At 38.2% G+C, this 27,464-nt stretch overlaps 1 protein-coding gene across 3 annotated transcripts in view; it reads left to right on the forward strand.

Moving 5' to 3' along the window:
- The first annotated feature begins 9,014 nt into the window (after positions 1-9,014).
- TP63 (tumor protein p63) overlaps positions 9,015-27,464 on the forward strand; it is a 103,202-nt gene continuing 84,752 nt past the window's right edge. For all 3 annotated transcript variants that reach the window (XM_047875897.1, XM_047875898.1, XM_047875899.1), the window contains exon 1: positions 9,015-9,185. In XM_047875897.1, the coding sequence (XP_047731853.1) occupies positions 9,144-9,185 (42 nt within the window). In that variant the 5' untranslated portion in view covers positions 9,015-9,143. The remainder of the gene's footprint in view (positions 9,186-27,464) is intronic.

Below are 27,464 nucleotides of genomic sequence, written 5' to 3' on the forward strand. Positions count from 1 at the left end.
GGTGACATGTTATGCAATTGGCTTGAATGAATATTTGTTCATAAAATATTCAAAAAAAGGGACTCACTTAAAATCACAGAGGTGGGACCTAAACCCCAGTCTTCTGCTGATGATTCCAGGGCTCTTTCCTCTATTCCAAGCTGACAATTGACTATAGACCAGTTACTCTGGCAGCAACCATTTGGAGGCTATGACAGGAAAAGAAGGAAAGATAGTCTGATTAAAATGATCTATTGAAACACTAAGAAATCTAGTATTTATGGAAATACGAATTTATAAAGGATATTCAGTAGCCATGTTCAGAACTACAGATAGGAATAAATAAAAGAATAAAATGGTACTGAAACCTATTTAGACCCTAGTGTAAACTAAGCACTGCTATAGAATTGGTTAGGAAGCTAAATGTTATAATACGGCATGATGTTTTGATTTCATAGATGAAGGTTCTAAAAACCTAAGTGAACACACCAGTATTCAAATGCAACTTAGTCTGATTTAAAGACTTGCACTCTCAAAAGCAGAGTGGTCAACGGGGATGGAGATGAATATATTCATTTTAATGAATAGTGTATAATAGCAATAGAAGGAAATTAATTTTGTTTTTTGTATTTTTGCTCTAAACTACTAAAGAAGTTGAAATAATAGTAGCTGCTAATGACAATGATGTTGCAATAGGGTAAACTCTGTTTTATATAGTCGGTCTAGAGATAAATTGGTATAATGTCCAGAAATGAATGTAGTATTATCTGTTGGCCCTTAAGCTACTGAATGTCTTTACATTGAATAATCCAGCTTCTAACAATGTATCTTAATTCATAACGTAGTACTTTTTGCTTTATAGTGTTAAAGAAAAATAGAAGCAGATGAATGCCCAATTACTATAAAATGGCTAAATTAATTCAATGACATCATACAGCAATTTTAAAACAGTGTTTCAAACAATACTTGTGATGACTTGAGTATTCATGTTAATAACTTCAAAAAATAGGAATGCACATATATTTGCACAGACACATACATGCATACTTAACAAATACATCTTTAATGTATGCTATCTTATGTACAGAGTTGTATGGAGTATTAGTATCTATGGAAGAGAATGTATCAAACTATTAACAGTGGTTACCTCTAAGTTCTGGGATTGATGATATAAAAGAAGTAATTTTTATGTAATAAAGTAATCAGAGTTCTTATTTTAATATGTATAATACTAAAAAAGGGAAGAAACTTGGAAAATATATGACAAAAATGTTCCTTATATTATTAATGAGGAAACCACTAGTGTTCCAACGGGGTAGAGATTGGAGGGGAAAGCAAAGGATGTTAACACATCATTTAAAGAAGAAATGCAAAGGGCTAATAAATGTATTGAAATATATTTAATCTTGCTCATAATCTAGGGGATTGATATTAAAATAAGAAAATAATTCTTTAGGTGCCTGGGTGGCTCAGCCGGTTAAGCCTGCAATTTCGGCTCAGGTCAGGTCATGATCTCCTGGTTCGTGAGTTCAAGCCCCGCATCGGGCTCTGTGCTCTCAGTTCAGAGCCTAGAGCCTGTTTTAGATTCTGTGTCTCCCTCTCTCTCTCTGCCCCTCCTTTGCTCACACTCTCTCTCCCTTAAAAATAAACGCTAAAAAAAAAAGTGAAAAGAAAAAGAAAATAGTTCTTTTTTATTTGTAAAATTAGAAAAGATAATCCGTAGTACTGTGGCCCTTATCCTCCTACAAATGCAATCGATGCCGCCTTTTTGGAAAACAACGTGATTCTATACCCGTCAAGCAACTTAAGTTCATAACCTTTGACCCATTACTTGTTTTTAAAATTTACTGATTTATTTTGAGAGAGAGCGAGAGATAGAGAAGGAGAGTGAGAGAGAGAGAGAGGGAGGGGGGAGGGAGAAAGAAAGCAAAAGTGGGAGAGGGGCAGAGAGATAAGGGGGAGAGAGAGAGAATCCCAAGCAGGTTCTATACTGTTAGTGCAGAGCCCAATGTGGGGTTGCACAAACCATGATATCAACCTGTGCCAAAATCAAGAGTCACATGCTTCACTAACTGAGCCACCCAGGTGCCCTGGCCCAGAACTTTTAATTTTAGAAATACTTAACATGGGAAATGCTCATAATACTATGATAACTAATATGTATATGTATATATGTATTATATCATACTATATTATATCTATATTCTTTATAGATATTCTATATATGTTCTCTCTATATATTCTATATATGATTTTAAATTTGTTTATAGAATACATACATAAACAGAGAAAGAAGATCATGGCAAGTCTTAATAATTCTCTCTGAGAATTATGCTTGCAGATGGTGTTTAAATTTAATTTTTAATTTTTAATTTTTTATTTTTGCTTCTAAATAACCCATTATTTTTGTAATCTCAAAATTTTAAATGCAAATTAAAAACAGTGCTAGGAGAGACGATCTTTGTGCATTTGTACATCTATTTACCTGGACTGTTTTTGAATCCTTCCAAAGTGAGGCACTATCTAAATAGGGGGAAGTGGTTAACAATACTGTTATTAGTATAATCATAGAATGGGGCATCTGGTAAAGGAGCTACAAACATGACATTGAAGAAGGGTTAAATATTGGGGTGGGAAGAGATACGAAGACGTAATCTTCTCAAATGGCACAGGGTTTGTGTGGATTTGGGAGTCAAAGTATATAGGTTCTAATCTTGATTTCATCACTTAGTATTTGTCTGTATTTCAATGTTTTCATCTTCATTTGTGACATAGGAATAATAACTACCTGAATCATAATTTCATATGAGAATAAAATAAGTTCGGGGCACCTGGGTGGCGCAGTCGGTTAAGCGTCCGACCTCAGCCAGGTCACGATCTCTCGGTCCGTGAGTTCGAGCCCCGCGTCAGGCTCTGGGCTGATGGCTCAGAGCCTGGAGCCTGTTTCCGATTCTGTGTCTCCCTCTCTCTCTGCCCCTCCCCCGTTCATGCTCTGTCTCTCTCTGTCCCAAAAATAAATAAATAAACATTGAAAAAAAATTAAAAAAAAAAGTTTGCGATATATCAAGTGCTTTGAAGACTACCTACCCCATTAAAAATACAAAGAGTACAATGTCACCATTTTACGTTTTACTTGACAGTTTACAAAAATAAAGCATTATAGCCTGAGTACATCTGAAAGATTTAGGACAGAACTTGGCTCCCTTTCTACGTCTGTAAGACTCATTTTTCAGAGTCTAGCTAGTGGCCCCAAAATGGATGTGATCTTATATTTTGCTTTAGAATTTAGCTGAAGAATAAAGAGAGCATTGATTTGGTGAATTAATTAAGTGATTTTCAGTAGCTTCTACAAATGCTAACTCTTCTCACCTCTCCAGAGCAGGAGGAAAATGAAATCACTTGGGATGGATAAGATCACTGAAAGTTACTTGGGGTGTCCTGTGTTGGCCATCCTTTATGGTGGCTGGCATTGAAGTGATCTAATTGATTTTGTTCTGTGGCAGCTTGGAAAGTCCCAACATTTCTTAGCTTTCACACATGTTCTATAAAGCCCCAATCATTTTTAGCTAGCAGTTTTATTATTCCGACAATTTTCCTTTTGACAAATAATTATTAAGAACTTGAAGTACTATACTTGGATCAAAAGCATCATTTGTTTTCCCTTTTCATTTTAATTAGATACTGCGCATTGATTCCCACAGGAAATGCCTCTGGGTCCTAATAAATACTTTGAGTAAAAGAATCTACTGTTTAACCTTCTAATTCTTTTGTACAGAATTAAACTGTTCAATTGAACTTATATCCGTCAAGCTTTTAGACCTTCCATGTAATATGATGAACAAAAAATGTACTCCAACCTCAAAGTTCACACCTGCTGGGGGAGATAGAAAAGTGTACAAAATTTTGCCTAGTCAGATAATATCTTATTACTTTTTAAATATGTATTCTTATAAAATAAGAGAAGTTTTAACTTAGGGAATTGGATAATTCGTCATGCAGGTGGCATTTAAGGAAAAGGAAAATGTATTAATTGATCAGGTAAAGAAATGAAAGCATTCTAGACTGAGGAGCCAGACTGAGCAAGAGGGCAGAATGGTCAGCTGGGGCCAGCATGTGGCAAGCAGAGCGGAATATATGGAAAGGGAGGCGAAGAGGATTGCTTGGAGCCAGACTGTGAAGGGCCCTGAGTGTCTGCAGAAGTACAGTTAACCCTTGAGCAACATGAGGGTAACAGGTGCCAGTCCCCCAATAGTTGGAAATCTGCATATAACTTTTGGCTTCCTTAAAACTTAACTACAAATAGCCTCCAGTTGACTGGAAGCCTTACTGATGACAGAACAGTCGATTAACACATATTTTGTATGTTGTATGTATTATATACCATGTTCTTATAATAAAGTAAACTACAGAAAATAAAATGTTATTAAGAAAACCATAAGGAAGAGAAAGTACATTTACTGTAGTATACTGTAAAAAATCTGCAAATAAGTGGACCTGTGTAGTTCAAACCCATGTTCAAGATTCAACTGTAGTTTGTTTTGTTCCACTGGCATAAGGGCTGTTGGTTAGGAAAGATACAGTGATGGGAGTGGGGCTCTAAAGGGAAGGGGGAAAGTAGGGACACTGCTAGATATTCATTTTTCTAGATTTGTCATTAACGCATAGAAAGCTCAATATGTTTAAAATCAGAATATTTAGAATATTCTTTCTTGGAGTCTCAGCTTGCTGCTATGAAAACAGGTCATCAATCTGTGTTTACTTTAATAAATGTCTACCTAAATCTGGCCAAATTTACCCAAACCTCTTTAACTTCTCTTTTCTCTCTATTCAATAGAACTGAGGGCTTCATAAGGGAACCCACTACAACACCAGTCTCCAATTTGTAGCTTCATGAAACCTAAGCATTTCCCTACCCTCTACACCTAACCTACCTCCAACCATTGAGGGCAGACGTAAATCCAGGAACACAAAATTGCTTCCATTTTTTTTTTCTTTCTTTACTTTTTAGAATGTCGCAGGTACCATGTTATTCCCTACTCAGCTTCACACAGAATGGATTAAGAAATTCAAACAAATGTTTTAAGTGTCTCAAGGATTTATATAGTTGCTTCCATAGAGGTATAAAATGGAGCCATTGATATTTGGTATATTATAAAGATTACATGTCAAATCAGAAGGAAAAAAATTGGTAAATGAAAAAGGTATGTTACCTATTCTGGGAGGGAGAGGATCTTCATTTGTTTCTCATACCAATATAAATTCCAAAGGATTGAACAATTTGCATGTAAAAAAACACATCAAAAGCCTTAAGAATATGAGATGATAATATGGTTGCAGAATTTTATAATGTTGGGCTGGGAAAGGCCTCTCAAACTCTGAAAAATAGTAAGTCATAAGGGAAAAATTGATAAATCTGACTATAGAAGAATTAGGATTCATCTACCCCAGAAAGCAACCCATAAAACCACATAAAGTTTGCAAGACCAGACATACACCAGCACACAGCAAAGTATTTCCAATGTTTATGATAAAGGGTTATTATCTATATTATACAAAGAGCTCCTACATGAATAACTGTTAAGGAGAACCGTCAACAATATGTAAACAGTAGTATTTCAGGAAAGCATACATGCTAATCCCACATCTTGGGTGACTTCTCTTCCCAATGCACTGGATTCACAACAATGATGTTTCCACCAATGTACTCACCGCTCATTCTGAGGTCATGAATCTTTGAAGAATCTGAGTGAAAGCGCTGAGAATGGAAAGTTATGAGAGCTAAATACAGTTGTTCTGACTCCTGAGGACTCAGGAATCCCACTTCAAGCCTTTGAGTTTGTTTATTTATCTGCAAAATGGGGATAATGATACTTACATACATCACTAAGTCATTAGGAAAATTAATGCACATTACTAAACCTTTGAGATGCAAGGATAAGCATTGTTGTGTGGGGGAGTGCAAGGCATTGTTGCTTCTCTGTAATCTGTTTAAGGGAATGCCTGATATTTATATTCCAATTCTGAAATCAAACATCTGATGCACTTTGGTTAACTCTTTTATGGAAATGTTTGTGCTAAGTTCAAATTTAGATGAATTGGTAACTATTAGTAAATTTTTTATCAGGAGGCTACATAAAGCTAAAAGCACAGATTTCCCCCCACAATACATTGTACCTATTTCTTTAGGTCATTTAAGCATCTTAGAGTCTGGACAACCTGACTGCTTCAAGTATACAGTTTGGAGATGCACAGATTGTTGTATGAAATATACAAGTAAAAAAAAAGAAGAATGCAAATAACCCTCCAAATCACTTCCTTCCTTGGATTATGGACAGACACTCTTATCTTTGTAATGGTCTTTAGAAATCATTTCGTTCTGCCCCTCATTTCACAAATGAGGAACCTGAATCCAGAGTGGTTAAGTGACCTGCCCCAAAGGCACAGAGCTAACTAAAGACAGAGCTGGGATTACAACCTGTATCTCCTAGTTACTCCTGTAACCCCCAGTCCTGTGTTCTTTCCCCTCAGCTACCCAGAGCACCCAAACAGCAGTGGCAGATAGGGAGATAAGATACACATGGCTTAGATTTTGTCCAGAATCTTAGTAGCTATGTTAGATACAGACCATCGTCCTCAGACTTGATTATGCTAAAGGCTGAGGTGGTCAATAGAAAGAATTTGGCATTTCAGTCCATCCAATCCTGCTGGGAATCTTTTGATTTTGTAAAAGATGACATTTGTTTACATGTTGATAGAATATTATCAACATTTGAGTCTGTGAGGCCTAGATTTAGGGTTCAAATAGTTATGCTACCCTATTATTGTAAAAAAAAAAAATGATCCAATATTGACTTTCTGAGCAGTTATCCTTAATGGAATTTACTTTACGGCATTGATTGCCAAGCCTGACTCATTCAGAAATGCCTCATGAGCTGCACAAAATACAGCTGTAGAGGTCACATCCCTGCAGAGTCTGATTCAGTAGCTCTGGGACCAGATCCACAAATCTGTTTTTAAGAAGTACTCTGGATGATTCTCAGGGTCACCCAAGTTTTTGAACCACTGGAATAGAGCACAGATTAAGGAAGCAACAATCGGCTCTTCACTGTTGACTCTGAAGCTGTCAGTGGGTGTAGAATTTAAATACATGGTGCAAATAATTATAATTGTGTTCTGTAAGTAATTTCTTCTCTCTTTTTTTCCCTTGTACCCAGAGCTCATGTCGTTCATTACAGGCAGTAAGAAGTCATTTTTTCCCAATACTTCAGAGAAAAAAATGAACATTATGTCTGACATAAATTTGTAGTGTCACAGAGTGTTGTCATATTCTTGGACTCTTGAGATCAAATGAGGTTATTGAAAATATTTTTCAAAAAAATATTAGTGACTGGGGGCTTTAAAATAAGTGTGCCAATAATCACATCATCCTTTATGTGCATGTATTTAATGGGTGCAAAATAGGAGTAAAAAGGGAGGCAAATCTAAGTTCATGAATATATTTGCACACTTTATTTCTAAAGTTTATAAACTGATGTAGCCTGGCTTCTAATTTTCTTCTAGTCATCTTATCTTTTAAATTTTTTAATGTTTATTTATTTATTTTTGAGAGAGAGAGAGAGAGAGAGAGAGAGCAAGAGAGCACAAGCATGAGTGGGAGAGGGGCAGAGAGAGAGAGGCAGAAGGAGAGAATTCCAGGCAGGCTCTGAGCTGTCACACAGAGCACGATGCAGGGCTCGAACTCACAAGCCATGAGATCATGACCTGAGCTGAAATCAATTTTTAACTGACTGAGCCACCCAGACACCCCTAAATTTTGGAAAAAACCTAAATATCCACTTCCAGCTGTCTTGCCAGTTGTACCATTCAGGCAGGATACAGAGGGACATGGCTTTCCAAGTGGGGGGGTAGGGAGTGGTGTTTTGATATAAATCTAATTGAATTACATAGAATACTCAGCAGTAACAAGAATATTCTAGTGAATCAAACAATAATCATCAGGGTGCATTTCATCCTCACTACATTATGGCAACCAAGGTTAGGCCAGATTCTACAATACGGTTTTTATGTATTTATGTAAATATATTTTATGGCAGAGCTAACTGGTTTCTCAAACTTTAAGATTTACTCTTTCTATTTAAAATTTATTATCCGTTTATAGAAAAGATATTATCATTGAGCATTAATGAAAACTAGATACAATAGAGAAAATAAATATTCAAATAGATAAACTATTGTGTTGATTCCATGTCCCAAGAAATAATGATGGAAAGAAGCAGTGCTTTTTTTTTTCCTTTTAAGAGCTTAAAAAAAAAAAAAATGGGCACTTTTCCCAGGGTTTCTATTTCCTGTACATAATATGGATGTTTGTCTTTACAAGTTAACGGGACCAAACGTTTTAAATTGTTCTTTAACTATACTCTGAAAAATCCAATGGCTTATGTTGGCATAACTTTGTATTAAACTATTTCTCTGTGGAGAATAAGTTAAAAACTTTTTAGCTATCAGGCAGTGGATTTTAATTTTTACATTGAGGAACTATAACCATGGAGTTGAGTATTTCTTCCTAATTTCTAACTTTGTGGAGTCATTCTTAAAACTCCACATCTAGTTAAAAAAAAAAAAAAAAAGGCCTTCCAAAAGCTTTCCCTGAAGTTTTACTTTTCAGTTGCAAAGTGTAAAATAACCTTCTGAAATGCCTTCTCTAAGTCCTGGTGGTGGTACAGGTTTGTGGTTTGTTTGGGGAGATTTTGTTTTGTTTTCAGGAGAGAGTGCACTTTCTTGTGAAAGAGACAAGGGAAAGTTTTACCTGTCTCTCTCCTGTTTTTTTTTTTCTTCTTTCTTTCTTTTTCTTTTAAAGATTGGTGATAAGGAATTCTAACTACTTAATGAGATGGGAGAGGCCTCACTCCATTGGAGTGAGGACTCCAGGTGGAAGTTGATGGATTGGACAGGTAAAGACAAGAGTCCCGCCCCCTCATGCCTATAGTTGGGTATATATTAGGGAACCTAAAATTATGTACAGAGAGAGAAAGAGAGAGAGGGACTTGAGTTCTGTTATCTTCTTAGTAGATTCCTATTGTCAGGGTCTCAGAGGGGGTGGGGGGGTTGGCAAAATCCTGGAGCCAGAAGAGAGGACAGCGGCATTGATCAATCTTACTGCTAACATGTTGTACCTGGAAAACAATGCCCAGACTCAATTTAGTGAGGTAAGGATTTTAGATTTTAGCACTCCATTTAGAGATGCTTTTTTCATTTTTTTATTTTTAAACAAAAGCTTACATATTTGTGGTTCTTGGTCACCCAATGTAATGGTTTTGCAAATCGTGTATAGGAATCTCCTTTTCTTGGTAAATGTTTTCTGTGGTGACTGTAAGATTTTTTTTCCTTTAAGTGGGAAATGAAATAATAGGAGAAAAGACAAAAGAGAAATTTCTGGGTAATGTTATGTATTTGAAGAAACCCAATATTCAGGAGTTTGTAAAATCCCTTTTTGGAAGAACAGACTGGAAGAGAAGCTCACATTCTGCTAGATACATTGAAATGACTCCTCTGTTGTGTGCTCACGTACCAGTAAGATAAATTAGTTGACTGTGTCTTAACTCAGTTAAGTTGTCAGTTCTATCTCCAGACTTCATCCTAAAAGCAAATGAAGCTTTTTCAAAATAATCCAGGTGAGATTTTTTTTTTTTTTTTTTTTTGTTAAACCATCTTTGTTTTGAATCCTATCAATCCAGAGACCCATCGAAAATCTTCAGGGGACTTCACTAATGTTCCTATTGTCTGGTGATTGACTTAAGACTTTCACTGTGTAATTACAAAGTTATTTTTGGGCAATGCATGATTAAATATTTATACATGCGTACGTGGCAAATGTGTATCATCGCATATAGGATTGGAATTGATGATTTGGCTCTCTGATCTCTCCTCAAATTTGTCTCAGGGATTTAAATCACTGGGCAAATGGATATAGGGGGAAAAAAAAAAACTCCTGAAGAGACTATAAAGCTTTGAGGAAGTTTCCTATGGTTGAGGGAGGTCTAACAACAATATTAGTTTACATTCCTCAGAATAGGGCAGCTGTGTTGACACTAATCAGATTGGGGGAGGGGGGGACGGGTAGTGAGCGTGAGTTCAGTTTCAGATGAAAATGCTTGCAGGGGAATGCTTGGAAAAGTGGACTGGAGGACTGGAGGACTCAAACTGAGCTTCTTAAAAATCAAAACAAAGTGCATAGGACTCGGTGTGCACGGCAAAAGGAAGAATCGCACAAAGGGCAGCAAAGCAGGGCCTGCGTTGTCATACTGACCATGCTATCGTCTAGACACCTGGACTGTGTAAATATAGCAGGGGAAATATCGAGTTATCTACAGAAGGAAAAGGAAGTGCCTATTTTCCTTTAAAACATTCAAGCAGGCTTGCTCGTCCTCAGTGGAGAAACTTGAGTTTCTTGTTTGGCTTTAACATTGAAAGTTAGCTTAAAATGTTACCAAACAGTTAACCAAAAAAAAAAAAAAAAAAAAATGGAGGTGACTTTAAAGATTGATCCCACCTTGGCGAGTTTTCATTACTAAATAAGTGGTCTGCCGGTCCTGTCATATCTGACTTTATGTTTGTTAAGGAGCTATTTCACACACATATTTATAAGTAGGCTGGGATCTGACTTTGGCTCCAAGTAGAAAGGGATAGAAAGAAAAGGTGGTTTAGAGATATCTGTAAGAAAAGTATGAAGATGCCAAGTGGAAAGTAATGACTATTTCTCATGAAGGAAAAAACTGCGTAAATGTGCATAGAAGATAACCTGTAGGAATGATTGCCTTTTATGGAGGCAAAAGAGTCATGTCATATGTGAGAGTGTAGCACCCTTATCATGAGAGAAAATACCTTTCCATGGTTTGCATTTTTCAAAACTTTAGGTGAATGTGTATAGTCAGGTGCCCAAGTGATCTGTTTTCTCTTAGAATGCTTTTTTTTTTTTCTCTTAGAATGCTTTTAATGTGTATAGAGGATATCTATGAAAGAATATGGCTGAATTTCTCTAACTTCCTGCCTCTTTTTGCGTGTTGCCATTGTGTATTTTATATCCTTCCAATAATGTGTATATTATGCATAATTTTTATAGCTTGATTTTCATTCTATTACTTAAGCACAGCTTTCTTTGCTGTATAGTGTTATGTTTTAATATCTAGTCCTCCATAAAAAATGCAATTCTATATCTGACTATACAAAATATCCTGGGACCGCATGGCCCTGAGAATCCGGGAATTTAATATAAAAGTTGTAATGTTTCTTAATTTATCTTATGATAACGTTTCTTAGTAACCCTTGATACAGAAAGAGTGATCTATTATCCCACAAAAATTGTTAAAAATTGGGTAGATTAAGAATAAAAGCCATCTGGCTGCCCATGAGAATGAAAATTAGTTTGAAACAATAACCCACTCTCTGACTTCAAATAGTTTTTAAAATTAATTTCCTAGTAGCTTCTTTGGGTTGATAAAGACAATGTAAGAACACTGTTCTTTCTCTACCCCTTTTTCCACATCTCCGCAATTTTTTTTTTCCCTCCAAGCAGAGCTAGATTTTGGGAAACTGTTAGTGAACAGTTAGTGAAAGGGTCTGGAAGGGAGGAGAACATGGGCAGGATGTAACAGGCAGAATTTCCCTTGGGTTACAAGGGAAAGAGGCTTCAAGGAAGCACCACTCTGGTGTGTCAGGCGCGGAATGACCCTGCCTCTGGGACTGGTCTCAGTCTTGGAGAAAAAGTCTCAAAAGAAGGGAAATACTTCACAGATTAAGTTTCAGTTCAACCTTCTTGCCAAAAAAACCCCACGAAAAAAAACAAAAAAAAAAACAAAAATAAAAAACAAAAACCAAAACTGGGCTGTGTGCGTGCATGCATGTGTGCGTTCAAGAGAGAGCGAGAAAGAGAAACAGAAAGAGACTCCTAACTCCTCCTTAGAAGGACATTTAGGACATTTTTATTAAAAATGTCTGTCTGGGTTCCTGTGTGAAGATGGAAAGGTACTTTAGTGAATGGGTTCCAGTATTCTAGAAGTAAATGGGGCTTCAAGGCTCCTATACAGAAACACCTCATTTTATAAATCAGGGTTAATGATCTCTCTCTCTCTCTGTCGTAGAGAGAGGTATAGGTGGATAAGTGAGTCCTGTTGACTTACTTGAACCTTTTTTCTCTTTCACACCAAGAGAGACAGAAAGCATTCTGAAAAGAGCTTTTGTGATCCATAGTAAATGCTCCAAAAAAGTTTCCTGAAAGAACTGATGTGCAAATCTACTGGAGAGGAATGGTCAAGGGAAAAAGTCTTTCCTCCCTAATACAGTCTCCACGAGACATTTTTCCCATGGGAGTGATTTTTTTTCTCTTAATAGTTAATAAATGTATTATCTTAAGTTTTCTGATGTTTAGCACCATATGTAAAAGCATAGTAGGTTGGAAGCAGAATCTGCAGATTTAATTCAGCTGTCAGCCAGGCTGTGTTCCTCTTTCCATGCTGTAGTCTTAGATTGCATTGCTTCTTTTACAACTGGTTGCCCTCAAGCGCAGAGGGGACTGGGAGAAAGAGATCTTAGATCACAGATGAGAGACCATACCTTCTTTTGCTACTATTGGAAAAATGAGTGGTGATAATATATCACTTATCCTTTACCTAGATAAGGAAAAGCATGTTTGTTTTGTTTTGTTTTTGTTTTTTTGTTTTTTGTTGTTTTTTTTTAGGAGAGCAGTGATCCTCAACTGGGGTATGGAGAGTATACTGAGAAACATGAATGAATGTCTGGTTATCTATGGCAACCAAAAAAATATTGGTTGCTTTTGCACCATGCCACATACATCTTCTGAAAGCAAAATTACTAAATTTTCCTCAGATGATGAATAATATCAATTTGGATTCTGTATTCTTCCCATGAAGGGAGGATCTGTCTGAAGTTAGTAGGTGTTACATTAAGGAAGGCTATGGGTCAAACAGTTAAGAAATATGTTGCCCCAAATGTTCCCAAGCTTTCTTTGAGGTGCGTATGATAGCTTTGAGTGAGAGCTGAGCTTGTGGGATAGAGGAGTATAAGTACAAGTCCTCCCTTCATAGTAATATTTTGAAGTTAAGCTCCCCCCATTGAATACACTATTTATTCTTTGAGTCAGTTTATGTCAGTAAATAAGAAAGGATAAACACAGATACCAGAAGACCCCTCTGTAGTCTTATTATTTTGAAGATGAAAAGTTTTCCAAATGATGGACTCAGAATTCTCTTTTGAATGTATGAGGAAAAAAGTCAGATGTCTGATGTAGCATTATTATTCAGCACCAATGTGGTGGACTGAGTTGCTTATGCAGGACATCCGACAGAGTAGTGGATTTGGCTTCTGAAAGAAAATGGATTGAAGTGTCAAAATTAAATAGTTGATGCAAACATTAGGTTATGAATTTGAGTCCCAATCTTCTCTTAAGAACACAATTTGGAGGCGCAAAAAAATAGTAAAGCGTAGATTTTTAATGTACTAACTCTGTAAACATCTTATAATTTTCACTGATACCTTTTGATGAATTTGAATTTCATCAATATTCGTGAGTGCTAGTATGGGGGGAGGGAAACTTTGGTTAGAGGACCACCTTACTCTTTTCACAGAAATGTTTCCTGAAGCATCCGTTATATAGAAGATGGTATGTAGGAGGGGAAGAAACAGTTCCTACAACAAGAAGTTTACAGTTCATAGAGGAAATGAGTACATAGAGTTATAATACAGGGCAGATCCTCATTGTCATATGAGAAGTATGAGCAAGATATATAAAGGATCAAAGAGAAAGAGAGTACCTTGAAACAGGAGGATCAAGAAAGTCTATATGTATAAGTAAATTGCAGCTGCACTTGTAAGGTTGGGTAGAAATTTCTAAGTCCTTGAAATATGAGAGGGAAGGAGGATTTAGGGTGAAGAAACAAGCATCAGCAGAGGCACAGAGCTGGGGTGAATGCTGGTGTGCCCAGCAATGTCAGATAGCTCAAATGGAAGTGAAAGCATGAAAAAATTAGGAAATAAAGTTAGAAATATAAGACAGAGTGTCTCATGGAAGGCCAAATCACATTTAATAGTGTGGCAGTGATGAACCATGGAAGGATTTTGAACAGAAGAGTGGTATAATTGGAGCTGTACTAGGGGAACACTTGTTCAAGACAGCCTAGAAGTATAAAAATGCATTTCTCTGCATTGCACATTGGCCATCTTGCAAGAATATCCATTGCTTCTCTGGGAACTTTGGAAGGGTAGAAATGGGTCATGTCTAAAGTCTTATACAACTTATACATTCTCTGCGCATTACTCTCTTTAATAGCTATGGTCCCTGCCATGGATAAGTTGGAAACAATTGGTTTTGGTTTGTCCTAATTTATGCATGCCATTCAAATGTAATCATGAATAGCACCACTTTCTCTTTCAAAAGTGTTCCACTTACAAGACAAAGTATATGATCACCCTACAAATGAAGGCCCACTCTTTATTTCATTATCTCCTCCACCTCCACCCCAAAATGGAAAAGTAGTATAAATTTGTTGGTAAACAGATACAGTAGTTTTGATATCCTATCCACAAACCATTTAGATTATTTCCACCATGAAAGAAGCATTTCCTTACAACCCAACATTTACTAGGGGCTAATTAAGTACAGTCATATTGCTAGGCAGTGTAAGGAAAGCAGAAGTGAACAGTTGTAGCCTCTGGTGTCTGAGAATTCGCAATTCTAGGTGAACGTAAGGTATCATGAATGACTTCAGTATGAAACAGAATGTGGTAGGAGACACTAAAGACTTTCAAAGACAATGAAATGGTTTCAAACTGCTCAGGTTGAAGGTAATATTTTATGTAGTTTGAGGACCAGAATTCAGCCAAGTTGCAGAAGGAAGGTCATTCTGAGTAGAGTAAAATTAATAAAAATATAAGGAAAAACTGCATAGGACCAGATGACCAGATGCTGATATACCAGCATGATATATTGACTTGAAAAGAGAATGTTGATTTAAACACAGATCTGTATTTAGCATGTATGTCAAAATGGAGAGCTGTTGTAGAAATAGCAACAAAATATGGTAGGGATTCCATGTTCTGAGAACTAGAACCTATGAATGTTTTGAAGGCATGGACAAGGTTCAGAATCCATGATTCAAAACTTTGTCTACATGCTGTAGGAGTGACAGGTGTCATCCTGCAGGGAAGGAGAAAAAATAGCCCACATGATTTCTTGGGCTAGGTGAAGTTGAGAGTTTCCTGATCCCATTCCTGAGACCTCTACAGAGACAGATAAATTATCTTATCCTTATAGGGACTCAGTAATTACATTGTTATTTTTATTTTTTACTTTTTTTTTTAACATTTATTCATTGTGGAGAGACAGAGCACAAGTGGGTGAGGGGTAGAGAGAGGAGACACAGAATCTTAAGCAGTCTCCAGGCTCTGAGCTGTCAGCCAAGAGCCTGATGTGGAGCTTGAACTCACAAACCAGGAGATCATGACCTGAGCGGAAGCTAGATGCTTAATGGACTGAGCCACCGAGGCACTCCAGTAATTGCATGCTTAAATTAATCAAAGCTGGAACAGAATCCAGACTGATTGCTTCTATTATTTAGGATTAACTTTATTAAATAGTTATCTTAGAATCAGGATGAGAAAACCATTTCTCTGGTCACTGCTAGAAATGCAAATAATAATCCCGGAGGTAAATGTGAGAGAATATACCAAGTATGATATTTTTCCTACATGAGAATCCCAACCAGGAAATAATAGAGCAGAAGCAAATGTGAATGTCTCATTTAAGAAACAAACACCCTGCCCCCCCACCCCCAATTAAACAAAAACAGCAATAAAAAAAAAGTCAAGATTTTGGAATCTCAAATTAAAAACTCTTTGCCATAAATATCTCAAATTTCATTTTGGTTGAGGTGACATATTTGCGTTTGAGATTTGAACAGAAATATTGAGGGAAGACCTGTCTTCACCTTCACCCATATTAATATCCTTTCCTTCCACAACCTCCTTCATCACTTCCATCTCATGTAGGCAATTACAGAAATAATGGAGGGGTAGGTGAGGGTGGGCTCAGGGTGGGAGATGACTCAGTGACTTGATTTAAATGTAAAGGGGAGAGGGTAGGATGGAGAACTGGCCTCAGTGATAAGTGGGGGGAGAAGTCTAAGCTTATATCTCATCCCTTTCTCTTCCTTACAAACCTAATCCTCCACTAACAGAAAGTGGATTTTGAAAATACCCAATATCGAAATGTGGTTGTGCTGATTTCATCTTTGTGCAGACATCAGGGGACACAGCAAAGTAACATCAACGACCACATTGCTTACAACCTCCTTTGCAGAGCAAAGTGGTTAGAGGGAGTGTCTATACAGTCTTTTCTTTCTACTTCCCTGTATTTGATTTTCTTACTTGGCCTGATACTAGAGCACATCTATCCCATTCAAAAGGCATACCTTTTCATACTCTGGGAAAAACAAAAACAAAACACACATCTTGGGAAGCTCTCATTTCTAAATGTATTTCTTACTTGATAATGACTAAGTTTATACAATCTGCTCAGGTTTGCTTTTTCAAAGACAAAGTAAAATCAGGCTGTCATGTCCATTCTGAGATGGCTTTGCCAGGTAATACTTACCTGTCAATTTAAAGTTCAGTAACTGGTGTTAAGGTAAAGCACATGTTGGTTCTAGGTGAGGGAATATTGGCAAGAAGAAAACATTTTTGGAATGTTAGTGGATGTGGGTAGAGTGTAAATTGATATCTCATGCAAAATGTGCGATCTGAACTGCATCTTGTCTGTGTTGCTTAAATGGTAAAAAAAAAAAAAAATCCTATAAAAGCTGAAAGAGGGAATTTTGAGTCAAGCTGTAGTGTGTTGCCAGGGGCGGAAATTTATGAAACGCTCTCGTCAACTCTTCTGGAAACACTACAAAAGAAATGGTTCTGCTTTCTTATTGGTGCTAAAGCCACTAATAGGTGCAGTTTAGTGTAATACCACTATGAGAATTACCACCCCCAAAGTCAGCTTGCCTTGGAAAGAACTCTGTACAGGCATTTTCTTTTTCCTTTCAAGCTTGCGCAAAAACACCCAAAGGGGCCATTTCCAATCCAGGCAGTGAGCTTTCTCAAGTTTATTCTTTCTCAGATCACAGAGACAATGGAGAATATGCCCTGTTTACTCAAATCAGTCTGGATTAGTGTCACTCTATTGATGGAATCAGAATTAAAAGGAAAACCATTACCCTCTCAACCAACGGGCAACATCAGATGTTTTGGGAACGGCTTGATTATTTTTAAATGGACCATGTGAGACTCTGTCACCAGACTAAGGTTGGGGACTCCACGGGCATACACACAGAGAGAAATGGTAACCCTGGGTGAAGCAGAAAGCCCAGAATAAGCCTCGGGCTGGGAAATTATTTCAGTAGCCAGTCCCAAAGTATCCGAAAGGCTGAAAAACAGAATAGTAAGTTTCCAGAAAGGGTATTTTTCCTAGCTTTTTTCTAACCCCCAACACCAGCCCCCAGATATTTATCTTCAGATCAGATTGTTTCCAGTTCTTAAGATCCTGCTGGGAGGCTACTTCACCTTTAACATTTTCTCAGAACTGCCCCCCTCCCCCCATTCAGAATAACTTCTCCCTCCCCTGAGCTTTGGTGCACTTCTCTGTTCATCCTTCACTGCTCTCTGGGAGTCCCAGATGCCTTCTCCCCAATCCTGGTGGGTAGGGCACGTGAGGTACTTATCTCTGTATCCTCTCCAGGGCCACCTGGAGAGTGATGTTCCTGAATGTGATGGAGGCATGTTCTGTTGCTGTTGCATGAAGGGGTATCTTCAAATAAAAATTTGGCCTATAATATATACTTTTACAGAAATGGCTCTTTATAACTAACCTGTGCAAAAAGTAAAGTGACTTCAACGTTGCACAAACCTTGTCTCCTACCTGTACGTTCTGAATCATATGGTTTTCCTTGACTTCTTACAAGTCCCTCTCCCTCTCTGTCTCTCTCTCTTTCATGAACCCTGGTATTTATTTCCATTATACCTTAAGTGGCAAGAAAGTTTTTAAGACAGGGAAGTTTCCCAAGTAAGAAATGACTTCTACTCTGACAGAGGTAAACAGTGTAAAGTGTGTGCTGCTTTCATTTAATGGGTTACCCATGAGGACAGAGAATGTGTTTGATTTTTTAAAAAACTGAATAGATTAGATTGTTATCTTGCTTTGCAGTCACTTCTTAAAAGTGTTTACTTGCTTCCACACTGATTAATTTTGTCCCCTGATTCATTTTGTCCCCTGCATGGCTCTTGGTCATCACCAGAGATTTGGGTGGTTTGCTCTGGGTGAATAAGCTTGATGATTTGCAAACACTTTCCTGTTTTATTTTCAATGGTGTTATTATCACTAAAGGATGTCTGAGAAATCTTTAAGTCATTTTGTTCTTAACCGTGGTGTCCTAGTTTTTTGTTTGCTTGTTTTTTCGTGTTCAAATAAGACACCAGGGGCTGTTGTAATTATTAAACTGATTGACTGTTACTTTCGTGATTGAGTAAATAGGATGAAATGAATAGATGGCTGTCTTTTCAAAGTAAGGCATGTCTTCTGCATAGCTGGAAACTTCGGTTTTATTTTGCAGTTAAAGGTGACAGCTTAAAGGAACACTCCAATGTTATGTAAGTCACCGTGTCTAATTACAAAGCGTAGTAAATCACTAAAAACTTTCATCTCAAATACAATGAAAAATGTAGCAATCAGCAAAGAACTTGACAAGCAAGAGGAACACAGAACCAGTGTTTCTCATTTGAATATATATAGGATAGTAAAACTGAGTAGTGCACTCCTTGTTTCATGCTTTACTTTTCTATCTGCAGAGAAAAACTAGTGTTTCAACCTCTCTGTGTGTATTATAAAGTCAGGGAAATGAAGTCATGAACTTAGACCATTTGCAAGAAAATGGTGCGTAAGTCTGATAAAGTACAATCTCCGTTCCTGAAAACATACACTGTAAGCCCTTAATTATGGCATTATTCTAAACTGACTTCTAGCTAACAGGGCAGAAAATCATGGAAATCAGAGAGGGAGGGACAAACTTTGTGGCCTATCCACCAGAAACGAACGTCTTACTCTAAGTTTGTTTCCGGGTGGTTTCTTCCCAAAGAAATCTGCATTCGGCCACAAGCACCGTCGGTAGGAAGTGAATAATTATATGGCCACAAAGATTTGGATTCTGACTGCTGACCTAGATGCATTAGGAACAAACTCGAGGCCATGAGGGAAAAGACACTGCCCTGCCACGAAAACGTGTATGTGTTTGTTTTAAGGAAGTAGGAGCTCATTAATAAACTTTCCAGCTAGGTGTGAGCTACTGAGTATTACTCACTGGCTTATGAGTGACAGGACTGGCTATTCTGCTACTAGTTCCCATAAAAGCTGAAGCTAAAAGCACAATCCCACCTACCAAAACAAAGCAGAGCACAGAGTAAAGGTCATAGAGATTATTTGCAGATGTACCATGACATTTAGTCTGCAGTAGTGTGTAAAGACATGAAGCCGATTTGAAGGCAGGCTTCCTTCAGCATAAAAGTCAACAGTTAGGCGCATTCGAATAAAAAGAGATATCTTCTGAAAGTGCTTTTTACTGGAAAATATTTTGCATTTATTCTTTCAATAAATATTTCCCGAGCAGCCACTGTGGCTCACACACCGTTGCAGACGTGAGACCCGGTGATGAACGAGATACAATCTCTCATAGATTTATGGTGTAGCAGAAAAGACCGATATTTAAAAAAAAAAAAAAAAAAATATATATATATATATATATATATATATATTTGTACAAATAATTTCAGTTATAATGATGTGATGTCGAGGGAAAGTCCAAGCAGTAAGACCGTGTGAAACAAAGGGGAATGCCTACCTGGGTGAAGAGGGATTCTCCTGGGGAGAATGGCATTGAGCTAAAACTACAAGACAAACTAGGATACAGCCCACCAGTGGGAGGGGGCTGCGGACTGAAGGAGTCTGCCTTTGAAAAACTTGAGGAGTGCCTGTTTGCAGGTTGTTTAGTGAGCAAAGGAGAGAGTTTCAAATAGTGTGGCAAGGCCACTGGCAAGACTTGGGGGGGGGGGGCTTTACTCTAAGACAGTTGGGACCTGCCCATGGTCTTCAACTTGAGAGAGACATGATCTCATCTACACTGAGCTGCTGGTGACAGGCTCCGAGGAGCTGGGTCTCTCACTGTCTGCAGTTATGCACAGTCTAAGAATGGTTAGTTTTATATCCTGTCCTTAAAATGGACAACTGTTTTTTGTTGTTGTTGTTGTTGTTGTTGTTTTTTAAGATCTAGAATGGTATGCTTTCATTGAATGTAAGTTTTAGATAAAAATTCCAGGCAGAAATCTGAGGGACTCAGATTTACATGCAATCGGAATGAAAGATAAGTAAGCAAGCGGGTTCTCAAGCCAGATTTACTGGTTTCTTATTCGGGCTGTGTCCCTTACTACCTTGAGCAAGTTACTTAATCTTGCGGGGCTTCGGTTTCCTCATCTATAAGTTATGTATAAAACATGGGATGATAATGCCACCTAGCTCATGAGGATTAAATGAATGAGCAGAACTTGAAGACTCTAAAAAACATAGGTAAGGACTCAGAAAGATTATTCGTAGTAGAAGTAGTAGCTACTATTCTTTTTGTAGACAGGATTGGATATGGATGCTCCATACGTTTCAGACTTTTAAAACATTTGAATGGTCACTGTTTATTGAAACGGCTGTGTCTTCAGTTTCACATCATGGTAAACAAAGCTATCCTCTGTTATACAATGATAATCACATTTAATCACTCCAGCTGATCGAAGTCATGATTTCTGATATGCCCTACACAGATATATTACAAAAATTATTTTTAAATACCTTAAACTCATTTTAAAAACCAATGAAACATTATCGATGATCTTCTAAAATCACCATGGTATGCTTTCCATATAAGTGACCTAACCTTCACTGAAAATTTTCATTACTATGTACTCTCTTCCTTCCACGTTACCACTTCTGCTAAATAAAGCTATCAAAATAGTGATTGTGAGAGGCTGAAAATGTCCTCAAACATATTTTTTCCAACTTTGAAAAAATTGGAACTCTGTATATTTTTCCTTAATATCCGCATCTAGAAGTGATTGAATTTAGAATTATGCCTTTCTGCTAAGCCCCATGCCGCCTTGGTATGTTGATGGTGACAAAGCCCTTTGAAGAATTTAGATGCTTGTGATTATAATTTTGCTCATTTGTCATTACTGAAAAGGAGTACTGACTGAAATAAGAACCTGAAGTTTATTTTTTCTTGGTTGAGCTCTCCGCAGTGTGCATTCAGTAAATTTAGGCAGAGTTTTAACCTCAACATGGTCCACCACCTGGATTTGCAAATGCTGTTGTCCAGTGTTTTTCGACATCGCTGTCCACCTGATCAGCCAACTGTGTAGTTATTCATCTCACCTGAGGTTGTCTGGCATTGGCTTTTAGGGAGCTCTTTCCTGAGTTACGGAATCTCGGGCCTCAAAGGAATCTCGGCACTTTGTGTCAGACCATAAAGCATTCTAGTAAACTCTCTGCCTGCTGCCAGAAGTTCCTGTGCGCTTAGGTGCTTTATTCTTACAGGCTGTTTATTGTAAGGTATGAGTACACTTTACCTCGAAGCATGTGCTTTGGGGGATCATTTGGTAGATAAAAGAAGCGAAATATTTTACAAGGAACAAAATCTGGTCTTGAGAAAAATCAGATGCTGAATATATTCTTAAGGTTGAAAGATGGTACTTCAACTTGACGTTGTTATACAAATATCTTCTTGGCCGCGAATGGAGCATTTTAACTCAGTTGTGTTCAATTCTAGCATAAAACAAGCCATCATTCTTTCAGGTGAGGCAGGCAATAGAAAACTAAAAAATGACAAGCATTTCTCCCTACGGCAGTGCTTGTTGAAAAGTCACCATCCTGCTGATATTTGGGGATGAAGTGTAGAACTGTCTACTAGAGCATATTCGAATGAATGCTTTGTAAAGCCAGGGTCACAAGGAAAACTGCTTTCTTTTCCCAGGAGGGGCTTTAGAATGTTCACAAGAGCTCCTTCAGGAAACCCAAGGTGAAAGGTTTAATCAGCTGAGGAAAGTGTATGCATGCTGCTGATTTCTAGGCTTGGCTTGGTAAATCTGGATAAATAAAAAAGCAGGTTATCTCATGTTTTGAAAGTAATCTCATGGCACTTTAATATAGCTTTGTGGAGGAATGTGGTCATCCATCAGAATGCTAGAATTGAGGCACCTTTTATGTTTGATCATGAGATTCAGTCTCCTTGTAGGAAACTAAGGTCCAGGTGGTTCATGTACCTTGCACAGAGTTTTCAGCACATTAGTGGCAGTGTTGGGACTTAGACCCCACATCAGCAAGTCTAGGTTCCAAGTTTTGTTCCATTACTAGGATCCATTCAGGAATGGTAAGTGCTAAAGAGTATTCAATTCCCTTCCCTAGCCTTGTCTAATAATCAGTCAAAGATTATAAATATCATTTCTTCCAAATGAAATTTGGGCAACTTATTGTTTCCTGTGACAAGGAAACATTTAAAAATTTGTTTAATGTTTACTTATTTTTGAGAGACAGAGAGAGAAAACGAGTCGGGGTGGGGCAGAGAGAAAAGGAGACAAAATCCAAAGCAGGCTCCAGGCTCTGAGCTGTCAGCACAGAGCCCGATGTGGGGCTTGAACCCATGAGCCGTGAGATCATGACCCGAGCTGAAGTCAGAGGCTTAACTGACTGAGCCACCCAAGCACTCCTCAATGGAAGTAAATTAATTTCGATTACATATCCTGACAGCAACCTCTCCTATTCCTGATTTGGCTTTCATTCCTTTTCTTCTTATTTTTTGAATTAACCTCTGGCCATAGACTGTTAGCTCTTGTTGCCATGCTGCCATAAATTAGCTATTACGGACGGTAATGTCTAGTAAATAGAACTTATAACTTGTCTCTTATAAATTGGAGGAGAAAGTTTTCAGAAACACAAATTATGTCTAAGTCTCTCTTTCCATTGCACTGGTCAAATGACTTGATGGGGATCCTTTTTTTTTTTTTTTTGATGCTAAATTCTTTTATAGGAAAGTGCTTATTACATTGTCAACTTTAAGTATAAACCCAGGTATTCAATATTGAGTTTTATTTACAGTGATATATACTGACACAGTATTACTGAGCAGATGAGAAGAAAATTTAGGTTCATATTATTTTCAGAGTTTAAGATCATTTAACAGTGTAACCCGGGGGGGGGAAATAGATGAAACTAAATAGGGATTGCATTTATAGGGCACTCTTACAGCAGTGTCCACTCAGGAAAAAAAAATCTAATCTTCTGTATTTTAATTCTTAAAATTTTTTTTTCAACGTTTTTTATTTATTTTTGGGACAGAGAGAGACAGAGCATGAATGGGGGAGGGGCAGAGAGAGAAGGAGACACAGAATCGGAAACAGGCTCCAGGCTCTGAGCTGTCAGCACAGAGCCTGACGCGGGGCTCGAACTCACGGATGGCGAGATCGTGACCTGGCTGAAGTCAGACGCTTAATCGACTGCGCCACCCAGGCGCCCCTTCTGTATTTTAATTCTAATAATCCATCCAAATTGAAGTTTAGTGAAGAAACAAATCAGAGCCTATAGATGGCTATGAGAATGTGAAGGGTATAAGAGAGGAGAAAAACAAGAAAATACTTTTATCTGTATTTGGTAATACTACTTATCTAAACTTACTCTTTCCTAATGGTAAAAGCAAGCAGTTTAAGATTCAGCCCCTGGGTATCCCTACACTAATCATGACAGCTCCATGTTTCAGAACACCCCCAATTTGTTCTGTGATTACCAGGAGTATAAGTCTCTGTGACCAAGGTGTGTTTCATCCTTTCTGCGGTCAGATCAACTAGTGTGTGATGAAACTGAATATATTCTAGTTACAGATGCTGGTAAGAAACCTAGGGTCCAGGTGGTGAGTCTTCTGTTTCAAAGTTATTTTATAGGAAATGATGCATCTGTTTGAATTCAGAGGAAATCAGTTGTTTTCAGGCTTACAGTAGACTTCAGACAAGTTGTGTTCATTTTGCCTTTCAGGTTTTGTGGAAACAAGGCTGTCTCCTCTTTCAGACATGATAGGGCAGATATGTGACATTTTTTATTCATTCATTCATGCATACATGCATTCATTCATTCATCGAGTGTCTATAGAATATATTAAGTTTATTTCAAAATCAAGATGCCTCACGGTTTAGAAAGGGACAATCTAGTTTCTATTTCATTTCAAATATGCTAATAGTTTTTATTACATCAGACACATGGGACATAGACGACCCCATACAGTTCTTCTAAGGGCAGTTTTTTGACTGATGTGCAAGTGCCATGTTCTAACTTTTCACACTCTTTTACTGGTCACTGTAAATAGGCATTACATGAACATCCAAGAATAACACAAGATCCCCACCCCCTATATTCATGGAATTATAGTAAAGAAGGGGCACAGGCATTGCTCCATTCATCCCATCAGCTTCCCTTTGTGGAAACTAAGGTATAAATATTGTTCTCATTAACCTGGTACAGAGCTAGCTTCATGGGCATACAAGGTATGTAGTAGCAAAGGGTGCTGTGCTTTGTTTAATGCTCTGCTATCACCATTTTTTTATGTTTATTTATTTTTTTTATTTTATTTTGAGAGAGAGAGACAGAGAGGGAATGGGGCAGGGGTCGGGGGGGGGGCGGAGTGCAGAGAGAAAGAGAATACCAAGCAGTCTCGGGACTGACAGTGGGGCTCGAACTCAGGAACCATGAGATTGTGACCTGAGCTGAAATCAAGAGTCAGACTCCTAACCAACTGAGCTAGCCAGGTGCACCACCATTTTGAAACTTAATAATTTATGAACAAGAGGGCCTGTATTTTCATTTTGCACTGAGTCATGCAAATTATTTTGCTGATCTGGCCTATGGAGGACTTGTTCTTCTCGGCAATGTTGATCTGCCCCTCAGCCTCCAATGCTGCTCTGTCCACATGTCCACTCTCTTGTCAAATCAAAGAGGCAAATAAGAAACTTCTCTCGTTGTTGTTAACTAAATGCTTTTTAAATTAACTTCAAAAGTACTGTTTCCCATGGCAGGCTTATGACATTGATTTTTAATAAAGTTAAGCAAAGTATCCAAGTAGATTTCCTTTCATGGAATTCTTTGGGTTTGTTCTTGTTTGTATTTTCGGCTAATTAATTTAAAGTTAGTGCTGGTTTTGTACTTTAGATTTTTTTTAAGACAATTGAGTATACTACTTGGTTATGTTTCTTTAAAGTAACATTTAAGAGGGGCGCCTGGGTGGCGCAGTCGGTTAAGCGTCCGACTTCAGCCAGGTCACGATCTCGCGGTCCGTGAGTTCGAGCCCCGCGTCAGGCTCTGGGCTGATGGCTCAGAGCCTGGAGCCTGTTTCCGATTCTGTGTCTCCCTCTCTCTCTGCCCCTCCCCCGTTCATGCTCTGTCTCTCTCTGTCCCAAAAATAAATAAACGTTGAAAAAAAATTAAAAAAAAAAAAAAAATAAAGTAACATTTAAGAAAGGTTTGCATTGAAATGTGTTTTTCCATTTTTATCTTCGATAGTGAGCAGCTCTTTGTCTAAACCTAAGAATTCCAGCTTTATGATGCATAAAGAAACCTAGGCAGTGGAGGCACACTCTGTTGTTATTAAGTAAAATTTTTCACCTAAACTGATTGGAATTAAAAATGATGGGATTTCAAAGCCCAACCATCAGCACCCACAGTGCTGTTAATAACTGGGAATAAGGCTTCTGTTTCTTTAGAACCACCCATTATGTTCAGCCTCACCGCAGTCCCAGGGGTCTCCTAGGTGCCTCTGAGGTGAATGCATTTTCCCTTTCTCTTAAGTCCTTAGAGAAGTGCTGAGTGTTTGCTCACTGGCTTTTAAAGCTGGTCCCAAAACTTTTCTCTTTACATATATTGAAAAAAAAAAAAAGAGTTTTCAAAGGGCTATGTTTCTTTGTTCTCATCCAAGCCCACAATTAGCTGAAGTTCCAATTCTGCATAGCTGGAAGGAGGAGGGAAGGGTGGCTCAACAGGCATTTTACTGCCTGTGAGAAAGTGCTCGGCCCAGTTTCTTTGTCCTTTATGTCAGGGCCCGCCGCTTCCCTAATTGTACTGCTGTAGGGAAGCACGTGCCTCTGGAAGCATTATCTGATTCCTCCCGGACGTTCAGGAGGGCTTTGCATGCTGACCCTTAACTTGAACACAAATAATATCTTTTCAATCCCATTCCTCCTCTGCTGCTGCAGGCTTGGATGCCTGGGGACTTTGAATTCAGCCTGGGGGTGGGGGGGTGGACGCTTTGTGGGGCCTCGGGGTTTTATTTTCTTCTCCCCTCCTCATCTCACCTGCAGTCCTGCCTCACCTGTCAAGAGGGGAGAGCTGAAGATGGAAAGAAGGAGGGGGGGGGGGATAGGAGCTGCTGAAGTCAGAGGGGAGAGGAGGCAAGACAAACAGCTGCTCTTGTCAGCATGGGGATAAGTGTCAAGAGATTAATAGTTATTTGAAGAGCAAATGGGGACGTGGCATTCGGCAGTGGAATGTGAAAGTATAAATGTAATGGAATGGGCATGCGGCCTTTAACATTTAGACAGATGCTCTCTGGACTGAAGGGAATGGCAGAGTTCTTCACTTCTCCCCCCGCCATGTGAAATACCAAAAGTTTGGTTAAATAATTTAGTTTCATTAACATTTTTGTCAAGCGTCTATTGCTTTTGTAAGTTTGTTCTTCTCCATCGTTTTACTGGGGCTAGGACTCTCAGAGTTCTTTTTCCAGGGAGGAGCCAGTCTCCTGGGTGCCCACAAGACTGTTTTTTCTCTTCTTGCTTTTGCTTGGTTTCCCCTTCACTCCCTTGAGGAAACAATGAGATTAACCTGTATAAGCAAACCTGTCCCATACAGTGGTTGCCCCTTCTGGAAATGTGTCCAGTTTGACTCAAGTTTAGGAATGACTTGAATTATCTCCTCAGGCTGACAGGTGTGATGGTGCTGGGCAGGGCTCTAGACTCAGAGTCAGAAGATTTGGTTTCATAATTCCCACTCTTTGCTTATTAGCTGATGCTTGAGCAAATCACTCCCCCTCTCCGATAGTAATACTTTTTTTTTGCAGATTAAATGAAAAGTTAATCCATTCTTTCCGTACATGCAGATTTAATGAAAAGTTAATTCATTCTTTCCATACACCATGCACAGAATGCCTACTGTAACCATTTGCACAGAAGGCATAAAACATTAGGCAGCGGAGTTACCCGAACTAATGTGCGCCTCAATTACATCAAATATAGAATGTTTATTATAACTAAGTGATATTTCTCTTACACATGTTCTACTCTGGCAAAGAACAAACTGCTGCAAAGAAAAT

This window comes from Prionailurus viverrinus, chromosome C2 (genome assembly GCF_022837055.1).
Source record: "Prionailurus viverrinus isolate Anna chromosome C2, UM_Priviv_1.0, whole genome shotgun sequence".
Taxonomy (NCBI): domain Eukaryota; kingdom Metazoa; phylum Chordata; class Mammalia; order Carnivora; family Felidae; genus Prionailurus; species Prionailurus viverrinus.